General features: G+C 36.9%; 1 protein-coding gene across 3 annotated transcripts in view; it reads right to left on the bottom strand.

Moving 5' to 3' along the window:
- The window catches only part of ctnna1 (catenin (cadherin-associated protein), alpha 1), a 64,015-nt gene that overhangs the window by 17,511 nt on the left and 27,657 nt on the right, over nt 1–18,847 (bottom strand). For all 3 annotated transcript variants that reach the window (XM_067517887.1, XM_067517885.1, XM_067517888.1), the window contains exons 8-15: nt 13,833–13,913; nt 13,559–13,711; nt 11,001–11,093; nt 10,122–10,278; nt 7,702–7,902; nt 6,701–6,852; nt 3,934–4,044; nt 1,552–1,733 (exon numbers count right to left, since the gene is read on the bottom strand). In XM_067517887.1, coding sequence (XP_067373988.1) covers nt 1,552–1,733; nt 3,934–4,044; nt 6,701–6,852; nt 7,702–7,902; nt 10,122–10,278; nt 11,001–11,093; nt 13,559–13,711; nt 13,833–13,913 — 1,130 coding nt within the window. The remainder of the gene's footprint in view (nt 1–1,551; nt 1,734–3,933; nt 4,045–6,700; nt 6,853–7,701; nt 7,903–10,121; nt 10,279–11,000; nt 11,094–13,558; nt 13,712–13,832; nt 13,914–18,847) is intronic.

Consider the following 18,847-nt stretch of genomic DNA (forward strand, 5'->3'; position numbering starts at 1 on the left):
TAAGATGCAAGCAGCATAATTTGCATTTAATTTACATCCATGTTTATAGTGGATGTAGTTTCAGGTGAGTCAGCAATAATTTGTGTTACTCTTTTAGATGAATAGGAGCATTAAACAAAACTGCGGTGTTCTGTTTAATGTAATCGTCCCAGTGAGTTACTATGTTTGCTACAAATTTCTAGTATTGTAACTCTTTGGCCAAGGAAACAGGGTCTTTGACCTCTTTAGTAGAGGAAGACAGAAGAGAGACAGCATTGGATTATGATAATAAATATAAGTCAGAGTCAGAACCATGTTCTCCGCATAAATTACTTGAAAATGTAGAGACACATTTATACAGTCAGATAAAACATCCCTTCCTTTACACATATGAACAAACACATTCCCTCAGTGTGAGCTAGACAATCATGCTGTGAGCTAGACAACCATGCAGAGACAGAAATATTGCCCAACCCTACTCAGAAAGTACCAATATTTCCACATCCATGTATGCATGCTTACTATCACAAAACAAAAATGTATCAAGAATTTTCTTATCTTGTTGAGAACACCCTCCGTCACATTTAAACAAAACAGGTTTCTGAACCCCTTTGTTAGACAAGCTTCAATAAATATGTTTGAATACCACAACACAAGTTATATTAATATCATAGTTGTCAATCTTTCTACCCAATGCTTCTAGCCCCACAGCCATAAATTCTTTGTTTCCTCTAGCAGGCCTTTACCAATCTGGCATTGGCATTTGTACTAATCCTCACCTCTTAATTTTTGTAAATATTATATTTCATTCTACTATGATTAAGATTTTCAAAATAAGTTTAATGCAAAACAAAAGCATAAGACAAAGGCAACTTGAGTAAGCAAAATATTCTGTTCTTAAATACAAATAGAAGAATTTAAATCCCTGGTAGTCTAAAAAAATATTTGTACTGTAATTATTGAATCAGTCTACCAAACTTCATTGATAATTATATGGACATTGGGCCTTGTCAACTTTAACTTTTTTGTCTTCGTTTAAAACTAACGATGCCGTACTCTCGCATTCCCTTTTATAGAATAAAATAAGTTTTATAGTCATCATTGAGCACATTTTTACATGAAAAGAAGAAATAAATAAATGTCACATTTTACAAAGAAGTTCTGAGCTCCATTAGTTGAGGGCACAACAGCCAATGGTCTGCACTTATTTAGCGCATTTCTTCTTATTGGTAGCCAAGGCACTTTACACTGCTTCTCCTTCACCAATTCGCACTTACACTCACACACAAACACACTCATACACTGATGGGGGAGCTGCAGCTGGCCTACACTCACCACGAGCAACCAAGTTGGAGTTCAGTGTCTTGCTCAAGGACACTTTAACATGTGATAGGAGAAGGCGGGGTACAAATATAGACTACAAACTTTTATTGACACTGACCATCAATTGAAGACATTTAAATTGTGAAGCCATACTACAAAACATTCATTCAAATGCCTTCTGAGACTAAAAAAAAAAATGCAATTAGACAATGGGCCGCAAAATGGCTCCAATGTGATATCCAAACTCACCTGGTGAAGTCAGTCATCTCCATCATGATCATGCACATCTGCTTAGCCAACACAATGATGTCATTGCCACTGTCATCCCACTTGGATACCTCAGCATCCAGCTTGCTCTTTTCTTCCTGGAAGCTAGCCACCTGTTCTGCAATCTTTGCCTTCTGCTCCTGGGGTAACTGGGCCATAATAGCCTGAAGGAAGTATTACAGAAAGTGCAAAGGGTTAGCACACTTGGACTCAACATGCCATTAGTGAAGCCATTTGTGTTTACATTTTATTTTTATTTATTTTTTGTTGTAATACAGATTCCATTATGGTTTCCATCGAAGTGAAACATACATCAACCATTTGGGTACTAAAGTGAACTACACTTCATAATGAATTTTTTTTTTTATTAAACAGATGAACAGAAATCTTTTAATCAGAATTGTAAATAGGGGTGGGTGCTTTTTATAGATGCTGTAGAGTTAAATTAATACTTAAAACTCAATCAGAACCTTTTCGTGTCGTAAAGGTACCTCTTAAATTTGAATAGTGTACCAAATAAATGCTCACAGGGTGGTGCTGAAGTCTAGTCAGAAAAAAAAAAACATTCATTGACCTGTAGTTTAAAAAAAATAAAAAATAAAATGAAATCTTCAGCCGAAGTAAAACCTGTTGTCATCGAGCTAGAGATGACACTACTGTCAAGGCAAAAACAGTACAGTTATTTCACATTTAGATGTAGTATCGGTTTAAACCAGAGGATGTGGTGCAGTAGCAGGTGTTGTGCTGAATGTGACTGGCTAAGGCGGCAACCAAGCAAGATAAAAGAGCATTTATAGAAAGTAAAACCAGGTTCAATCGTTAGCTTGTTGAACAAGCTAACGAATTAAAAACAAATCTGCTAATGAAATTTCTAAATGTGTCCTGGGTCAAGTAAGCCAGCAAATCAGCTGAAACACTCACTTTGAACAAAGTTGAATCACAATGCTGAGTTAATAGACCTCACTGTCAAAGTTGTATTCTTGTTTGGGAGAACATTACTGTAGGCTAGTCAGCTGTAACATAGATGACCATTTCCATTTGCTGTTGGTGGGTATTTCCAGTCTTTTCTATATCAACTAACTTGTGTGTAGGACAGAAAGGGAGTCGAATGGTAAACAGAAGTAGAGGAGACAGAAATAAAGATGGTTGGGAGGAAAAAGACGGCGAGTTAAAAAAAATAGTTTGGAATTTATTAAACTGATCCTAATGAAAACATATGCCATTTATGCACATGGACGTCTTCCAGCTTTCTTTTACAGCTACACTGTAAGAAATGAGTGACATGCTGCAGGCCCATTCTATAGTACTCGTGTGACTGGTAGACATGCTTGGGTTTGTTGTTCCAGGGAAAACTTCCTTCAGAAACTCGCTACCAGTCTGTGTTTGTATTATATTTGTGCGTGTGTAATTCGCTCTAGCATTTATTTAATTTTCATCCAGACAGTGGATTTGTTACTGCCAAGGTGGATCATGTTTGTTTTTATCTAAACTACCATGAAAGAAACTATCGATGAGTGAAACTAGTATAGGAACACCCACACGAAGGAAAATTATGTTGGCACAGAACAACTAATTCATAACAAGTGTTGGTGTATGCCAAACTGTATTAAGCAATCTCATAGATGGAGTAGCTTGTACGTGACATAGCATTGAGAAATATATGAGAAGAATGATCAAAAGTAGTTTGCGTTTTGAAAAATGCAAATATCCATTTACTTGTGCAAGGGAAATGATGCAGCATTAGCGATTCTTAGAAAAAGTTGTAGTGGAGGGGTTACGCTCATCTATAAAAACATACTATAACATTCATTTGTTGAGAAGCTACAGATAGCTACCGGCAACTTTTTAGGTTTTAACAACATTAATCCTCACACAATTTTATTGCATGATATAAACTTTACTGCTGACTGGCTCTTTAAGCACGTTCTAAATTTTTTATACATTTTTAACTCTTTTCTTCACTTAGAGGAAAAAAGTGGCAAAGCCTACAGCTGTGCACTCTGGTAGCACCATGCCTGTTTTCACATCAGACTAATAACATTTAATTACCAGTTTAAGATGACAAAGTACCTTTTGGTAAAGTATATAATTGTAATAAAACACTGGCCTTTCCAAGTGCTCATTTTGTTAAATTTACAGAAAATATGCTCTAGAATAAAATAAAATTGTGGTCATTTCGCACAGCCCCAAATGTGCGTGCTTTCAATATGTATACAATATGCTTTTTTATTTGCAGGCACATGGCATCTCACATTTCTTTTATTGCTGAGGTCATCTGTAGGTCTTTGGAGACAGGAGGTATGACTATAAGCAACTTATAGACTATGACTATAAGAATACCACCAGAAGCTATGTTCAACTTACTCGTGCACTCTGGCCACCAATAAGTTGGTCATCCTCTGTCTGCACGCTGGTCCTGCTACGAGCATCAAAATCCTCAGTCTCAAAGTCAGAGTCATCCAACTCCTCTGGAGTCTGTAGCAGAACAATAGAAAAGAAGAAAGGGGCAAAAGAGGAGATGCAGATTAAAAACATGGGGAATGGAAAAATTGCGAGTTGAGAACATAAAATGATACTGGCATACAATTAAAATTTAAATACTATTACATAAGTACTCGCCATCTTTAGAAAAATGCCTTGGCAATGTTAACCAGGGTAAGGCCAGAAGAATGCCTTCTTCGTAATGACTTAAGCGTAAACTCTAAATTAATTTGTAAATCATGTAATGTGTTCCCTCTGCATTTTGAGAGGGAAAAATAAAGGTATGAGCAGTTATGAAACAATCCTTCAGAGTCCCACATGTTGCTGCCATCCATAGAAAGGCAGGTGAGGCATGAGTTGTTTTCTTCTGCAGTGTTGCCACTTTATCTCCAATCTTTCACCTCTTTGCTAACTCTGAATGCAAAACAAGACATAGCTTTTCACTATTCACCCTCAATTCATAAAGCCAAAAGAATTTATACTACAAACATGACAAAATATAACACTGACTGCCATGAAAATGTATTTGGTGGTGAAATGGACACACGGAAGATAATGAGGACAGACAGAGCTGCATTATCATGGCTGTGTCACTACTTCTGTTTATACAGCTGTCTCAATACCTCCCTTCTGTAATGGATTTGGAGCCCTTACATCTAAAAATAGCTCAAGGTCTCTGAACAACCTACACTGTGGTATGGAATGTAGAGATGCTCTTGTTCTCATGGGAATAGGGGTATGGTTTGAGATACAAAGCTGCAGTGATTCACAGGCATTTCTTTCAACCCAGACAATGCTGTTCAGTGGGGCAGGGATATCACCTGCTGTAGCCTGTGCAACAGAAACCTGTGAATGTGGGAGGCTCCGTAATGATAGCCCACAGTGGGCACCCAATGGGAAATCATACCCAGCAGTGTAATAAAAATGGTTTTATCAAAATTTTCTTTTTATTCACGCTGCAGCAAATATATTTGTCAGTATTTGATATTGTAATGCTTCTTAACTGTGTGTCTGAAAGGTGAAATATTCAGTTTTACCTGTATTGCTAGGAGGTACACATGACTAGATGGTATCTGACAAGCAAACATTAAGAGAAAATGGGTAAGATCTGAAATAACAACATCAGGCTAGAATGTTGGCCTTAGTCTTATCTACCATTTTATGCTATGGTACAACAGTAAAGCCCAAGATTGTTTTTCTTTTAGTGACATTCTGCTCATAGGCTCTGAGACAATTTGATGCTGGAAGGCATATAAATTAAAGTTGCCATAGGAAAGGAGGATGTTCTTTCCTCCTGTCAAATATCCAAATTAGGGTGTACCATATGCTGCCTGTCCACCAGTTACAGAGGTTAAAGAAGTCTCCATCTGAAGAAGTGCGAGAGTGTGTGTGTGTGTGTGTGTGTGGACACGCACTAATGGAGAGGCTGTGACATAGACCTATTGATAGTATCTTTACCAGAGACTGCTGCATAGAATGTTCATAACAACACAACTAAGCAGCTGAGCCATTTCCTGCTAAATAACCAGCATTAGCTTTCATTATCAAATGAAAGTCTGCTAAATGCTAGGGCACTAAATAATTTCTCTTTTTATAGATATTGGATTAAAATTGGACTTAAATTACATCAAAATAATATTACCTTCTCTTAGTCATTAGCCATATGGATCTGATAGATTAACTGTAATTAAGATAGGTTTTTCATAAATATTGTGTCATTATTAACGCACATGCACACCTGCCTACCAGGTAGTGTTCAGACTGTCCCACAAGCTGGATATTATCAGTTTAATCATTCCAGACAACAAGAGTGGAATTGGAGCAAGTGAAATTTTAATATGGTTTTCTCGCCTCGCGTTTTGGCTAAGACAAAAAAAATGGTTATTACAAGCTTCATTTTATAATAGTTTTTTTTTTGTAATTCAAATATTGCATAATGGTCCTTCTCTCATATGGTTGGTCTTGCCTTTGTCTGAGCAGTATTATTAATGAAAGCCCTGGCGCCATTTTGAATCACCATCATCAAAACATAATATGTCAACATTAACGACAGCAGTTCAAAAGACCACAGGGTTAACAATAATGGAAGATGGCAAAACACAACCAAACAGCACACACCACCTGAATTGTAGTAAATGCAGAATTAGGTTCTCTTAAACAATAAAAGTTGTAAACAAATGGACCTAACTGTTAATAGGAAATTTGGCAGTTTAAACTAGTTACACTATAAAGCATTTAGAACCATCTATTTCTCTTTAGAGCTGGAGAGGGTTTTGTTGTCAGTCAATTAGACAATGCTTCAGTAGAACCAGTACAACTACCATCTGTCTCAGTTACAGTTCTACTCAAGCAAAGGCCATTAACCAAGAGATAAGTAAGGCTGTTACACTAGATTGCAAGTTCAGTTAATTAGGGCAGATCTTGCCCGAGACATGTCACTGGTTAGTAGGACTACATGCATATAGAGGTTCACAGTTTACATTACAAGTTAGCTAACTATCTACATACATACATACAAGTAAAAGTTTAAACGTAATCTACAAAAGTAAAAAGAATACTTTACCATTAAACATAACATAGATCTACACCCTGTTAAGAGTATGAAACAAATTCTTATGTTGACGTAAGAAAAAATAAAAGTGCGACTTACTCTGATCATGAGGACAGCCTTACGAATATCGCGGATGCCATCATAGACTAGGCGGGATGCGTCAATGAACTCATTTTCATCCACAGGTTGTGAAGGGTTTGCACTCAATGCCTCCACTGCAGACTCCACTTGCTCTGTAAACCGTGGCATGACTAAAGGAAGGTAAGATGAAGGGAGGGAGGAAGAAACAACAAAAGATCAGAATAAAATTTGAATGGCACAGTATGTGTTACATTATAAGTTGTAAAAAAAAAAGTAAGAGACAAAACAAAAATGTATATATTCGACGCACAACTGTCACAAAGTTGTCAACAAACAGTTGTTTAAAAAAAAAAAAAAAAAAAAAAAAAAACCATGTTGTCCCGGTAACTTACGTTACATAACATGCTAAACACACATTGTTATTAAACATATTTTTTAAGATTATGATTCCTCTACATCAATTAGTTAACCAATTTCCTACTGTGGTTTCCCCTTGAATCAACATGATTGCAATAAATTAAATTACATGTCATGTTAAATACATATTGGCTGTGTTTAAATGCGCGTAAGAAACAAGGTTACATATACGTGCAGCTGAATAAGCAGATTTCTCCTTTACCTTTGACTTATTTTGGAAGCCTGGCTAACAGGTATCCACTTTATGGTGACAAAACACTGCTTTCAGACTTTTTTGGCTGCATTTGTGTTACTTCAGAGTGACAGCACAGGGGCAGAGAGGAAAAGAGAGGGGGGACAGAGACAGAAGATAACACAGAGCACAAATGGTCTGTATAAAAAAAATTTCTGAAGCAGAAAGAGATTTTTAAGACTTCTACCAGGTACTTGTTTAATCTTCAGTTGGTCTTTAGCCAGATTTTTCATTAAACTGAGGTTTCCCTAATAGACCCCTTCCCCAAAAACTGGAAGTACTTAGTACACCATCAGCAAAGTAGTTTCCAAATCGGACAACCAACAAGTTGATCTTACATCTTCTAAACTGTCCGAAAACAGAAACGCACCTGTGTCAGTGAGGAGCTTGGTGGCCTCCAACACCTTCTCTGTGTAGACTCCAGGTTCATAATTGTCCATTTCAGAGGTGACGACATGGACCACTCTGGCAGCACGACCCCGAATAGCTCCAGCAGTGCGATCCAATCCATCGACATCTTTCTCCTGCAGAGCGATGACACACTTATTCACATCTTCCAGGATGTGGTTCTCTGAGGGGAAAAAAAACAATGATGCAGTTAGTAGAGTATATTTTCTCCTAGTGAAACAATTTGCTCTAAAAAATGCTATAAGCCTGATGGGATGCAAAGACATTTGTGGTAATGTTTAACTCAAAACAATATTACTTTTCCCTTTCGTCCAAGAAAGGCATTAAATCAAAAATGCAACATGTACATGTTAGTAATATGTAAAAAATGTATATAGTGTGGAATTAGTTGAACACAAGGCTCAAAATAAACACTGTCCCATTTCACACAAACATTTGGGATCTGGGACAATTTTGGGACAATAAAGACAATTGCTTTTCAGTGTGCGCACTTTGCAGTTTGGACGCAAAGAAAAATAATTATTTGTGTTTTGAGTTACTAGGATATTATTACTTTTAGTAACCAGTGTAGAGTCTAAAAGTGAGTGTAGCAAGTCTAAAAATATAGGTTCGTCCCAGGCTCCAGCAGAGATTGAGCAGACAGTTAAAGTAAAGTCTAACATAATACTCAAGTCCTGGACAAAATCAGTGCTCATTATCAAAAAAACGTATTAAACAGTCATGAACTTGCACATTAATTAGTGTGTAAATGTACATTAATTATTTCAAACTTCCCTCTGACTGCCCTGTAATAAAATATGTCTCTACTTCTAGCTAAAAAAGTGCACCAGATGACATCACCCAGAGGAGTTTTCATCATTAGGAGTTCAGATGATGTAATCTGGAGGAGCTCTGAAAATGCAGGTTGACCATGATTACAAACGCCATAGTGTGAGCAACAAGATGACATAATCAGAAAATTCCTCCAAGTGATGTCATCTGGAGGCATTTTTCAGCTAGATGTAGAGATATATTTTAATACAGGGAAGTCAGATGAAGTTGCCCTAATGACACTTATTTACATGAACTGCCCAACTAAAGCAAAACGAAGCAAATTCACAATCAGTGAAGGTGTCTGGACTCTCTGTTGAGTCCATGTTGTGCCTTGACTGTTGTAGATATTAATGAATTTCCTAAGATATGAGTGGATTAAGTTTTGAAGGCTGTTGTCTTTGCTGCTGTTGAACTGTAGTACAGACAGGAGATTTACCTGGTCTCACTGAATGAGGTGGACAAAATATTACAAAAATAGTTTGCCGACATGCAGTTACTAGCCAATTATCATTCTTAAAATCCGGTTCTACTGTAGCTAGTATAACCGTTTGTTACGTTCTTGCTAATTATAGCCAGCATACCACTCTGCAGATGTAGGTGCAGAAACATGTTACAGTTGGAAGTGGGTCATTTCTCTTAAGGCAGGCAAAGCACAGTGTAAGCATTTAACTGCTTTACACTAAAACAGAGCCAAATAGTTATATTTAAAACTTTAGACTGAGTACAAAATGTTCAAGGAAATCTGCTAAATACTAACTGAAAAATTCATAAACTGATATTTTAGGTTTTGTAGTGGTTAAACTACAGTAAACTGAACTGTTTACCGTGCATTTCAAGCGTGTCTGTATCCATTTCCATCACAGTATGTACGAGTTTGAATTTACAGTGTAGTTTTGCAGTGATGCATTAATTGACTTACCAGTGATGACTAAAGGAAGCAGGCTATTTTAAGAAAAAAAAAGTGCTGATATAATTTAAAAACTAAGTTGTTTTATTCAGACAAGGAATAACTTTTAGAAGAACTCTGAGGGTGAATTACTGATTACGAAAGCTACCGATATAAGATGTGTAAAATAAATTAAAAATGTACCATTGTTAAGACTAGGACAGTTAAAAGTACGATTAGAGACAGTAGCAGATAACTGACCAAAAAAGTAAATTTCAAGGCCATGTTACATAATTCTAAAATTATGCGAAGCTAAAGTATAAGTCATTCTGCTTAATGAGGTCTCTTTAAGGATATGCCTGAAAATCTATTTGTGGGCTATAACACCTGTGACAGGATGTCAATTTTAGAAACATGTGCTGATTCAGTTCTTTCCTCCGTAGAGCCCAATCAGCCTTGGTGACAATGGCTCCCCATCAGTAAGACTAACCCTGCAGATCGTTCACAGCTGTTTAATCTCCTCTTAAGAATTATCTTAAATGTTAAAGGAAATCTTGATACTGTAAAAGTAGTTGTCGGCCAATAAAAAGTACAACAAATCCTGATTAAACCAATAATGTAAAACATTACTTTTAGTCCTGCAACGCAATTCAAATGTCAACAACCAAATGATTACCACTTACCAGAGACGCTAAGGAAGTCATCAATAGAAGTTATGTCATCAACAGCATCAGTGAGGACGCGGACCTGCTTTTCCCACTGCTCCTTGAACAAATCCATGTTGTCCTGGGCCACCTTACTGTTAGGTTTGGCAGCAAGGGCTAATGCTGCATTAATTACCTGTAATAACGCAATTAAACCTCAATTAACCTATAGTACTCAGCAACAGCATTAGCATGGGTTAATTGGAAGAAGACTGTAGACATAAGGTGTTTGACAGATTGAATGCAACAAAACTAAGAGATAATAATAATGAAATGATTATAATAATAATAATGAATGGTTGTCATTAAAAAAGAGGGGTGTTTCGATAAGCATTTCTTTCACAGAGTAACAAGGTGTGTTGTTGTATGCAGAGATGCCTGACTTGTCAATTTACACCTCTGGAACTAGATTTTCTCCTAAAGCTTTGACCATTACACCAAGTGCACAGTAGACTTGCCCTAGAATTTTACCATTTATCTAAATGTTTTCGTGAATAAAGTGTTTTAAATATTTGCAAAAATGTATAAAACTTGGTCACTGTGGGATACTTTGTGTACAATGATGAACAATTTTGTCCATAAAACTTAAATCACCTTAATATGACTATAGTGAAGAGTTCAGATAAGAGAGGAGCACAGATTGTATTGGGACAAAAACCTCGAACTCCAGGTAGACTTACCATTGCTACATCAACCAAGTAACCAACCGTTACTGTTTGTGTCCTTGCTTCCACATTTTGTTTATTTGCATTATGTGTACCATTTTTGTAAAAACGTTTGTAAAATAAATGCACCGAAAGACAACACCAACATAACCATCCAGCTTTTAGAAAATCAAGTAGCCACACCGCCTAGTACCTGTGGGCATAGAGTTTCCAGCTGAGATGCTGCCATTCGGACCAACTTCACTCCCTCTTCATTGTTTGAGATAGAGCATGCCAGGTTGGCCACCTACAGAGAAAGGACACATAATTCTTTTTGTAGCAATATACAAGAAGTCACATTTTGAAAAAAGCTAAAACACATGGATACATAGCTCTTCCAGAAAAGGAAGGAAAAATAGTTAAAGAGCAAAATTATTAAGTAGTCCTTCATAATTACAGATGTAGCAGCCTAAAACTGCTGTGTGATACACATGTGACTCTCTGCAGATGCCATACAGATTCAACACTGATTATCAACCCCTTGCGACAACATAAAAATCAGACTTGCCATGTTACCACCCCTAAACAACCTCCTCAGAAGCCAGCTATGGTGCTGTGTTGATCTGACAGGTGGGGCAGTGATTATTGTCAGGATACTGCAGAGTATGTGATGATCTGAACAATAAAAAGCCCTCAGTGTAATGGACCTTTTTTTCTGAGTGATCTGGATTGTGAACATTAACACTACATGAATCCAGCTTCAGGTCTGTTCTAAAATAATCTAGCGGTTAATGCGAAGCGCTTGTATCCTTTCATTCAGCCTTTCACTACTACAGCATCAAATATGCATAATTATGGGGCTATGTTTACCACGTAAATAAACTGATTTTTTGATCCAACACTCTCCCACCAACAGATGCATCTAAACTGGCTTTAAACAAATAATATTAATGAGGTTAATTGATGCGATCATATTGCCCATGTCTATTTATCAGCTCTATTTACTAGGTCTTTTGCCATTTACGGACAAAATCAGATTAACCCTGGAACCCAAGAGCTTTCTCAGAAAAGCTGATTTTACCCTTCATGTCAAAGGGAAAGCTGGTTTTCAAAATGGGGGTAGGAAATGTAATTTTCCCTGCCAGGGAATACAATTAGTAATTTAGCAGATGCTTTTATCCAGTAAATAAGCAGCAGGTACTAGGGACAACTTGGGGGTTTCAGTATCTTGCCCAGGGACCCTTCAAGCTGTAGCCTGGAGGACCAGGAGTCAAACCTCTGACCCTGTGGTTTGTACACAACTGCTCTACCAACTGAGTTTAAAAAACTTCAAATGCAGCTTTATTTAATGATATGAATACTTTTTTTGTTTGTTTGGTTTTTCTTTCTTTGATTCTTCTCCCGTGAGTTCAGGGTCACTACAGTAGAACGTTTGTCTGCATTTTGATTTGGTGATTTTGGCATCCTGCGTTTTTCTAAACGCAGGATTCCTTCCTGACACAACCCTCCCCAATTTCTACCGGGCTTGGAACAGGCACAGCACGGATGGGGATGCGCTGTGGGGGGTTCAGTGTCTTGCCCAGGGACACTTCGACATGCAGTTGGGAAGAGAGGGGCGCAAACCTCCAACCCTATGGTCAGTAGGCGACTACTCTACCAAATGACCCACTGCCACCCTCAATGATATGAATACTAAGGTCTCATAAAATAATTGTCTGAAAAACACAGGTAGAGGGCCTAAAAATGAATGTGGGTCAGTTATTTTTTTGTTGCTTTCAAACAAGTATGTGAACTAAGATGAAAATGAAAACATGTTGTTACCCTGGACAAACTGACTCCATCTATTTTCATCTGACACAGCAACTTACAGTACTGTTCAATACTCAATTTGCATAATGCATTAGTGGGGAGATGTCCACATTTTTAGACTGATGTGAAAGGTCTTGTTCTCTACAGGAATGTTTAAAAAACATTTTTTTAATGAGTGTTCTAGACTATAACTCTAGAACACTTATGGAGTTTGTCTCCAAGTTAGTCATACAATAATCTGTAATAGGCAAGTATGATATTGTTCCAGAAGAAGAAACTATCCATGAGTTGTGCTTGTTTCACTTCTTGGGTTCTGCATAAAAATTTTATTATTTGCTATAACCACAAATGGCAATGTTCTAATTGTCTGCTTACCAAATCATCAAATTAGAATTCAAATAGCCTTAAATTAAAAAACACACTTTTACAAGTGTTTTTATGTTGACATATGACCATGCCTGTATTTTTATTTAACTTAATTTTCTAACCACGTCGAACCTTTCAGGAAAGTTCTTGCAGGTTGCCACAAGTTCAAAGGGCTGTTAGGGAATTAAAACTAGGTTTTGAGAGCTGTAATGGTTAGGGGTTAGGATAAGGGGCTAGGGAATGTCTGAGTCCTAACAAGGATAAAAATATAAACCTGTTTTTTGTGTGTGCGTGTGTGTAAAACATTTTATAGTAAAAGAGTAGAAGACAAGATGACCAAAGAAAATCTCTTTTTATGGCTTTGTTTTCTTTAGCCAAGCAAACTAGGGAAAGACCAGCCAGAATGCTGTTTTTGATGACATTGTAATCAATGTCTTTAATTATGCCTGATAAGGGAATATCTCAAAACAGATAAGCTGAATAAGGTCTGTTTAAAACAGCTAAAATTGAAATGAAAAATATCAAATAAATACTTTATACTTGGATCTCATCATATTTTAACTGGCGAAGCACTAGACTGACTGGAAATCATATTACCTCAATCAGTTTATTGGCGTGCTCACGAAACACCTGTGCATATTCCTTGACCTCTTTCTCATTGCCATTCTTGGCAGCTTCAATCAGGACCAGGAGGGGAACATTGGTCTCCAGGAAAGAGTCAGAAACATGATCCATCACAGCTTTACGTAGCTGTAAAGTAAGAAAAAAATATCAAGAAATTACTTTAAAACCTCACCAGAAATATATAAAATTATCTAAATATTACGATAAGTACAAAATGGAGACTATAGATATTAAGGTAAAAACAAACCTGTCTTCGAAGGTCTCTGGTCTTCTTTGTCATCCTGTCAATGGCAGTGTTCAGAGCATCACTTCTATCCTTCCTTCCTGCCTAAAACATAAAACGGTAAAAATAAATAAATAAATAAATCTGCAAATTTATTATTTAAACGTAATTTCAATATGGTATGAAGCAGCAACATACTTTAGAAGAGGCTAAAGGCAGCCTCAGCCTGCTGAAGGGGGGCAAATCAAAATATCAAAATCAAAATTTGGAACTGCTTCACACACTGTGGACACAATGATAGTCTCTCTTGATGAGTTGGTTATCCTTTTTAAGCCTTTTTCACTTCACCTTTTCATATCACCACAGTTTGCCTGGAACCTTGATGGAGGGGATACCAAAAAATACCAGGCAAGTATGCCAGTGCTATCCATAATTTTTGACTAGTGAAAGAGCAAAGAAAAGTCAACTCGAGCCAGTTTTATGCTGTGGAAAAGGTCTGTCTAGTTTTATGTCAATTAACTGTCTTAAAACAGCACTACATTATCCTTTTTTATTTTTATTGCATTTTGTTACACTAAACCCTGGCTTAGCTCAGCGCATCCATCGCAGATAAGAATGCAGCTGCCACCTGCACAGAGGGAATGGGGAGGTGGAATCTGCTTTAGTATTAATAAAAAGGTAGGTGTACCGATGTTAAGGTGTTGAGTAGATATTGCAGCCCGAACCTAGAATACCTATACCTAGAAATTATGTAAATTAAACCATTTTATTCTACGCAACAGTTTTCCTAATTTGTACTGGCTGGTGTTTACAACCCATCGCAGTCCCACGTAAGTGACACACTAGAGAAATTAGCTGAGAAATTAACCAGTTTAGAGTAAAAACACCTGGACTGTATTTTCATAGAACTGTGTATTATAACTAAGCAAATTAGAGCTATGAACTGACTAATTATAGACAGCACATTAATCTGCCCTCCCAAGAGAGTACTACACTAGACCACTGCTACAATGTAGTTAAAGATGCATATCGCTCTGTTCCCAGGGCAGCTCTGGGTCATTTAGACCACAGCATGGTTCATTTCCTGCTGACCTATAACAAAAACTAAAACCTGTAGTTAAAACTGTGAAGGGATGGATAAGAGAGCCAAAGCAGCAGCTGCAGGCTTACTTTGACCTTTGACATATCACACATATAGCAACAACAAGCCATGGTTCACAACTCAACTTTGGAGGATTAAAGTGGAATCTCAAAAAAAATAAAACTGTGTTATCCTGTAGAGGTAGGCCAGCAATTCACCATCAGAGAAGATCAAGGAGGCAAATAGAAACTATGCTGTAAAGTTTCTGTAAACCAGCTTTTCTGCCAGTGATGTCAACAGTCTGATGAGCCTTGCAGGCCATTACAAATTATCAGAAGGCTTCTCCATCTATTGAGAACAAACAACTTAAAGACAGTCTGAGTACATCTTGAGGAAGGTTTGAAAAACAAAGCTTGACAACCCCTACCTGCTTTAGATCAGATATCTGTTTTCACTTTTCTTTTTTAAAGGTCAATATTATTTTTTCTTCAAACTGAGTAAAAGTATTTACATTTTGGTACTTTATGATAGAGTAAATGTTTTGCTTCTAGTAGGAGTTGCTGGACAGTAAAAGCTGCATCAATTCAAAGCAGTTAAGCAGATCTGACAAAACAAACTTGCGTTTACAACAAATGTTCCGTTTCATTAAAGAAGGGGAAAAAAAACAAAAAAACAAAACAAACAAAACAAAAACAAAACTAAACTTGAGCAAAGCATATATTTAGGGTGAGCTCCTGGATGGGGAAGCATGGACAAGACAGACTGTAGAGTCAACACAGAAGAATGGTGGTTTAAAAACCACAAACAAACTCCCAGTTGCAATTATTACAAATTTTTAAATATTCTTAAGACAAACAAGATGCAATTACTAACAGTAATACTTTTAAGAATTTAGCCTTAGCCACCTCCGCCTATTTGCAGAGGCTAACTTGGTATCGGGTGCAATCTTGAAAATGAATTACGAGTCAAGTTGTTGTGCATATTACACATCATTGATGATGTTTGTATAGTCACAGATTTTGTTTTCCTTGTGCAGCATGTTTGTAAATAAAACATACGTTGGAACAGAAATGGAGAGACAGCTATGAGAACTCTAAAGTAGGCAGAGGTAACTGATTATGTTTAGACCTAGGTTTAACACAAGTGGTTGGGATATGCTACTAAAAATTAGCTCACCATTTTCTTAAGCTGACTTCTTGTTGACACTTGAGGTAGAATGGCAATAATACTGCAGTGAATAAGCAGTGTAAAAAGGGCTTAAACTGAAGAATTCTGCAAATGGTATAATGAATAAACAAAATGCAATAATGTTGCTAGAGGGTTAGAAATTAAAATGTTTATTTTTTAGTGGTTAATGAATAGTTTCATTAGGTATAAGTCATGTGAATGATCAGTAGAAATGTGACAATTCTAAAACCAAGCCCAAAACAATGAGTCCCCATCTGTGCCACAGAGGGTGGAAATGCTCAAGTAGGGTCAAACTTACTCATCAACTTGACTGTACAACATCAGTACTTATTCAGGTATCTTTGAGAAAAACTTTTGTTAAACAATCAAAAAAACCAGTGTCATGTGTTCACCACAAGAAGCTTGTTGGCTAATAGCTAAATGCTACAAACATGTTAACGATTACATACAGCTAAAGCTGTATGTTATGTAATGCTGTATGTGTCAGACTTCATGCATTAACAGTTGAACCTAATGTGCCACAGGTTCTGGTGAACAGACAGTAGCCCCGACACTTCCATAAGGGACTTTTTAGCAGCTGTACCTGTCAGCAGTGAGTCAATGGCAGCAGACAGACTAAGACAGGGATCTGATCTAGTGTCTGATTTCATGTTCATTCTCCTTCAACTTCACCCAGTTTCAATTTAATTAAGGGAGATATTATTAAGTCTATGTAGTGACTTTGCTGTTGTAGATATGGATGAATAAATTTCCAGTCAGATGTAACTTTATTAGCCTAAATCTAAGCCTGTCTAACCCAACAGTTCTGCAGTATATCCTCCTCCTTCATGAAGAGTTTGAGCCTCTTTTTGTGCTGCTGTTGAACTGTAGTGCAGACAGGAGACTTTGTTATTTAGCCTCACTGATCTTCTAAATGGGGTGGACAATATGATAGAAAAACAGTTGCTTGATATACAGATGCTGGCTAATCATTACTAATATTAGGTTCTAAAGTAGCATAAGTAGCTAGTATAAGTAGCATTTGTTATACTCTTGATTATACTGCTGACATTTCAGCTCTGAAGACGTTGCTACAGAGACAGGTTATTGATGGAAGTGGGTTATTTTTCTAAAGGCACGCAAATCATAGGGTAAACATTTAGCTGCTGTACCCTAAAACAGAGGCCAATAGACTAAAGATTAAGATATAATTGTGACTATACAGTCATCAAGACTAAATACAGATTTTGATTTTTAGCTGTTAGTGTGTATTTACTGTGTATTCTGCAGGTCTATATAAATTTCCATCATAATCTCTCAATCAGAAGCATATAATTTAGTGTATTTTTGAGGTGATGCATTTACTGACACACTAATAGCTAAAGAAGACTTTGTTATGCAGACAAGCACAAATAATAACTAGCAGAACTTTGATGGAGAGTTACTGCTCATGCAAGCTACTAAAACCAGATGTTAGAAAATGTGTTTATAAAATGCAAAAAAAAATAAAAAATATATAGGATGGTTTTCATGTCTGGGACACCTAAAAGTAGCGACAGTTGTCACTAAAAGAAAACGAACCAAAAAATATAAAATTTCAAGCTCTGCTTTAAGACCATTATCATAATGGTTTGTCTGTTTGGTTTTTAAAAAAAAAAAAAGATTAAAAACCCAGAAAAATGTTTTTTTTCCCGCTCTTGCCCTAGGAATCCTTTTCTACCTTACAACATTGTGAGCAAACTAGTAATCACACAGACAAACAGTGGCCAAATGCTAAGAATCTGTTTGTCTAGCTCAAGATAGGATCCATCTTTCTGGGCTTAATGGGACCTTAACAGGAGAATGCCAGTAAGAACTTATAGTTCTAGAAACTCTGGAAACCCTGTTCTTGGCAAAGCAATTATTGATTTGTATAAAAGACTTTCTAAAATTGTTGCTAAGCTAAAATATTTTGACCATGTTAGAGAAAGGATGACATGCTCACAATCATGTTTTCATTTTGGTTAATGGTAAATGGTTCATTCAAAATGCTTTGCTCTTCTAATAATCTACCGAACCTTTTTTCATGGATTCCAAAAACAGAAAATAATATCCTCACATGTAGCACACGGCCAACTGTGTAAATTATGTACAGTAACACCAAAGGCTGTAGTCACACACCCATCAAAGCCCTAACCACTGCACCCCATAGAGTAGAGAGATGTTAAGTCACATTTTACAGAAGCAAAAATTAAAATCTAAAGAGAGATAAATTGAAAATCTACAAAGAGATAAAGTCTGTCAAATCAGAAAATAATTAAATTACAGCAAAATTAAAGGAACAGAAATGGGCAACAGGTAAAAAAACAGACTGAGCTGTTCATCAAGAGTAATGCTTAAATCAACTGCAACATAGCCCCATGCATAGTGGTGGCACTGACCTGCCCCATCCCCCACTGCCCTTTGCCCATTGGGGATTGCGAATATAGTTAGGGGCTAGAGAGCTCCAACGGCACTAATCCTCTGTGATTTTGGGTCAGTTGGATGCAGTGTGTTGGTTGGGCTTTAGTTTGCTCTGCCACTACTCTCTCAATCCTATTTCATTCATGCCCAACCTATATTTCATTTCCACACCAGAGGGTTCTAAAGCACTTCTTCAGGTGCTTATTATGGAGGCAGGCTCTATGCAACATCTTTTATGATACTAAAGTGAGTCTCTATCCATCTCCTTTAGGAGAGATTTAGGAACATTCCTTATCTACAAAACCATTGGTCCACTAGATTTTGGAAAAATCCAACACGAATAAATTTT

This window comes from Channa argus, chromosome 10 (assembly GCF_033026475.1).
Source record: "Channa argus isolate prfri chromosome 10, Channa argus male v1.0, whole genome shotgun sequence".
NCBI lineage: Eukaryota > Metazoa > Chordata > Actinopteri > Anabantiformes > Channidae > Channa > Channa argus.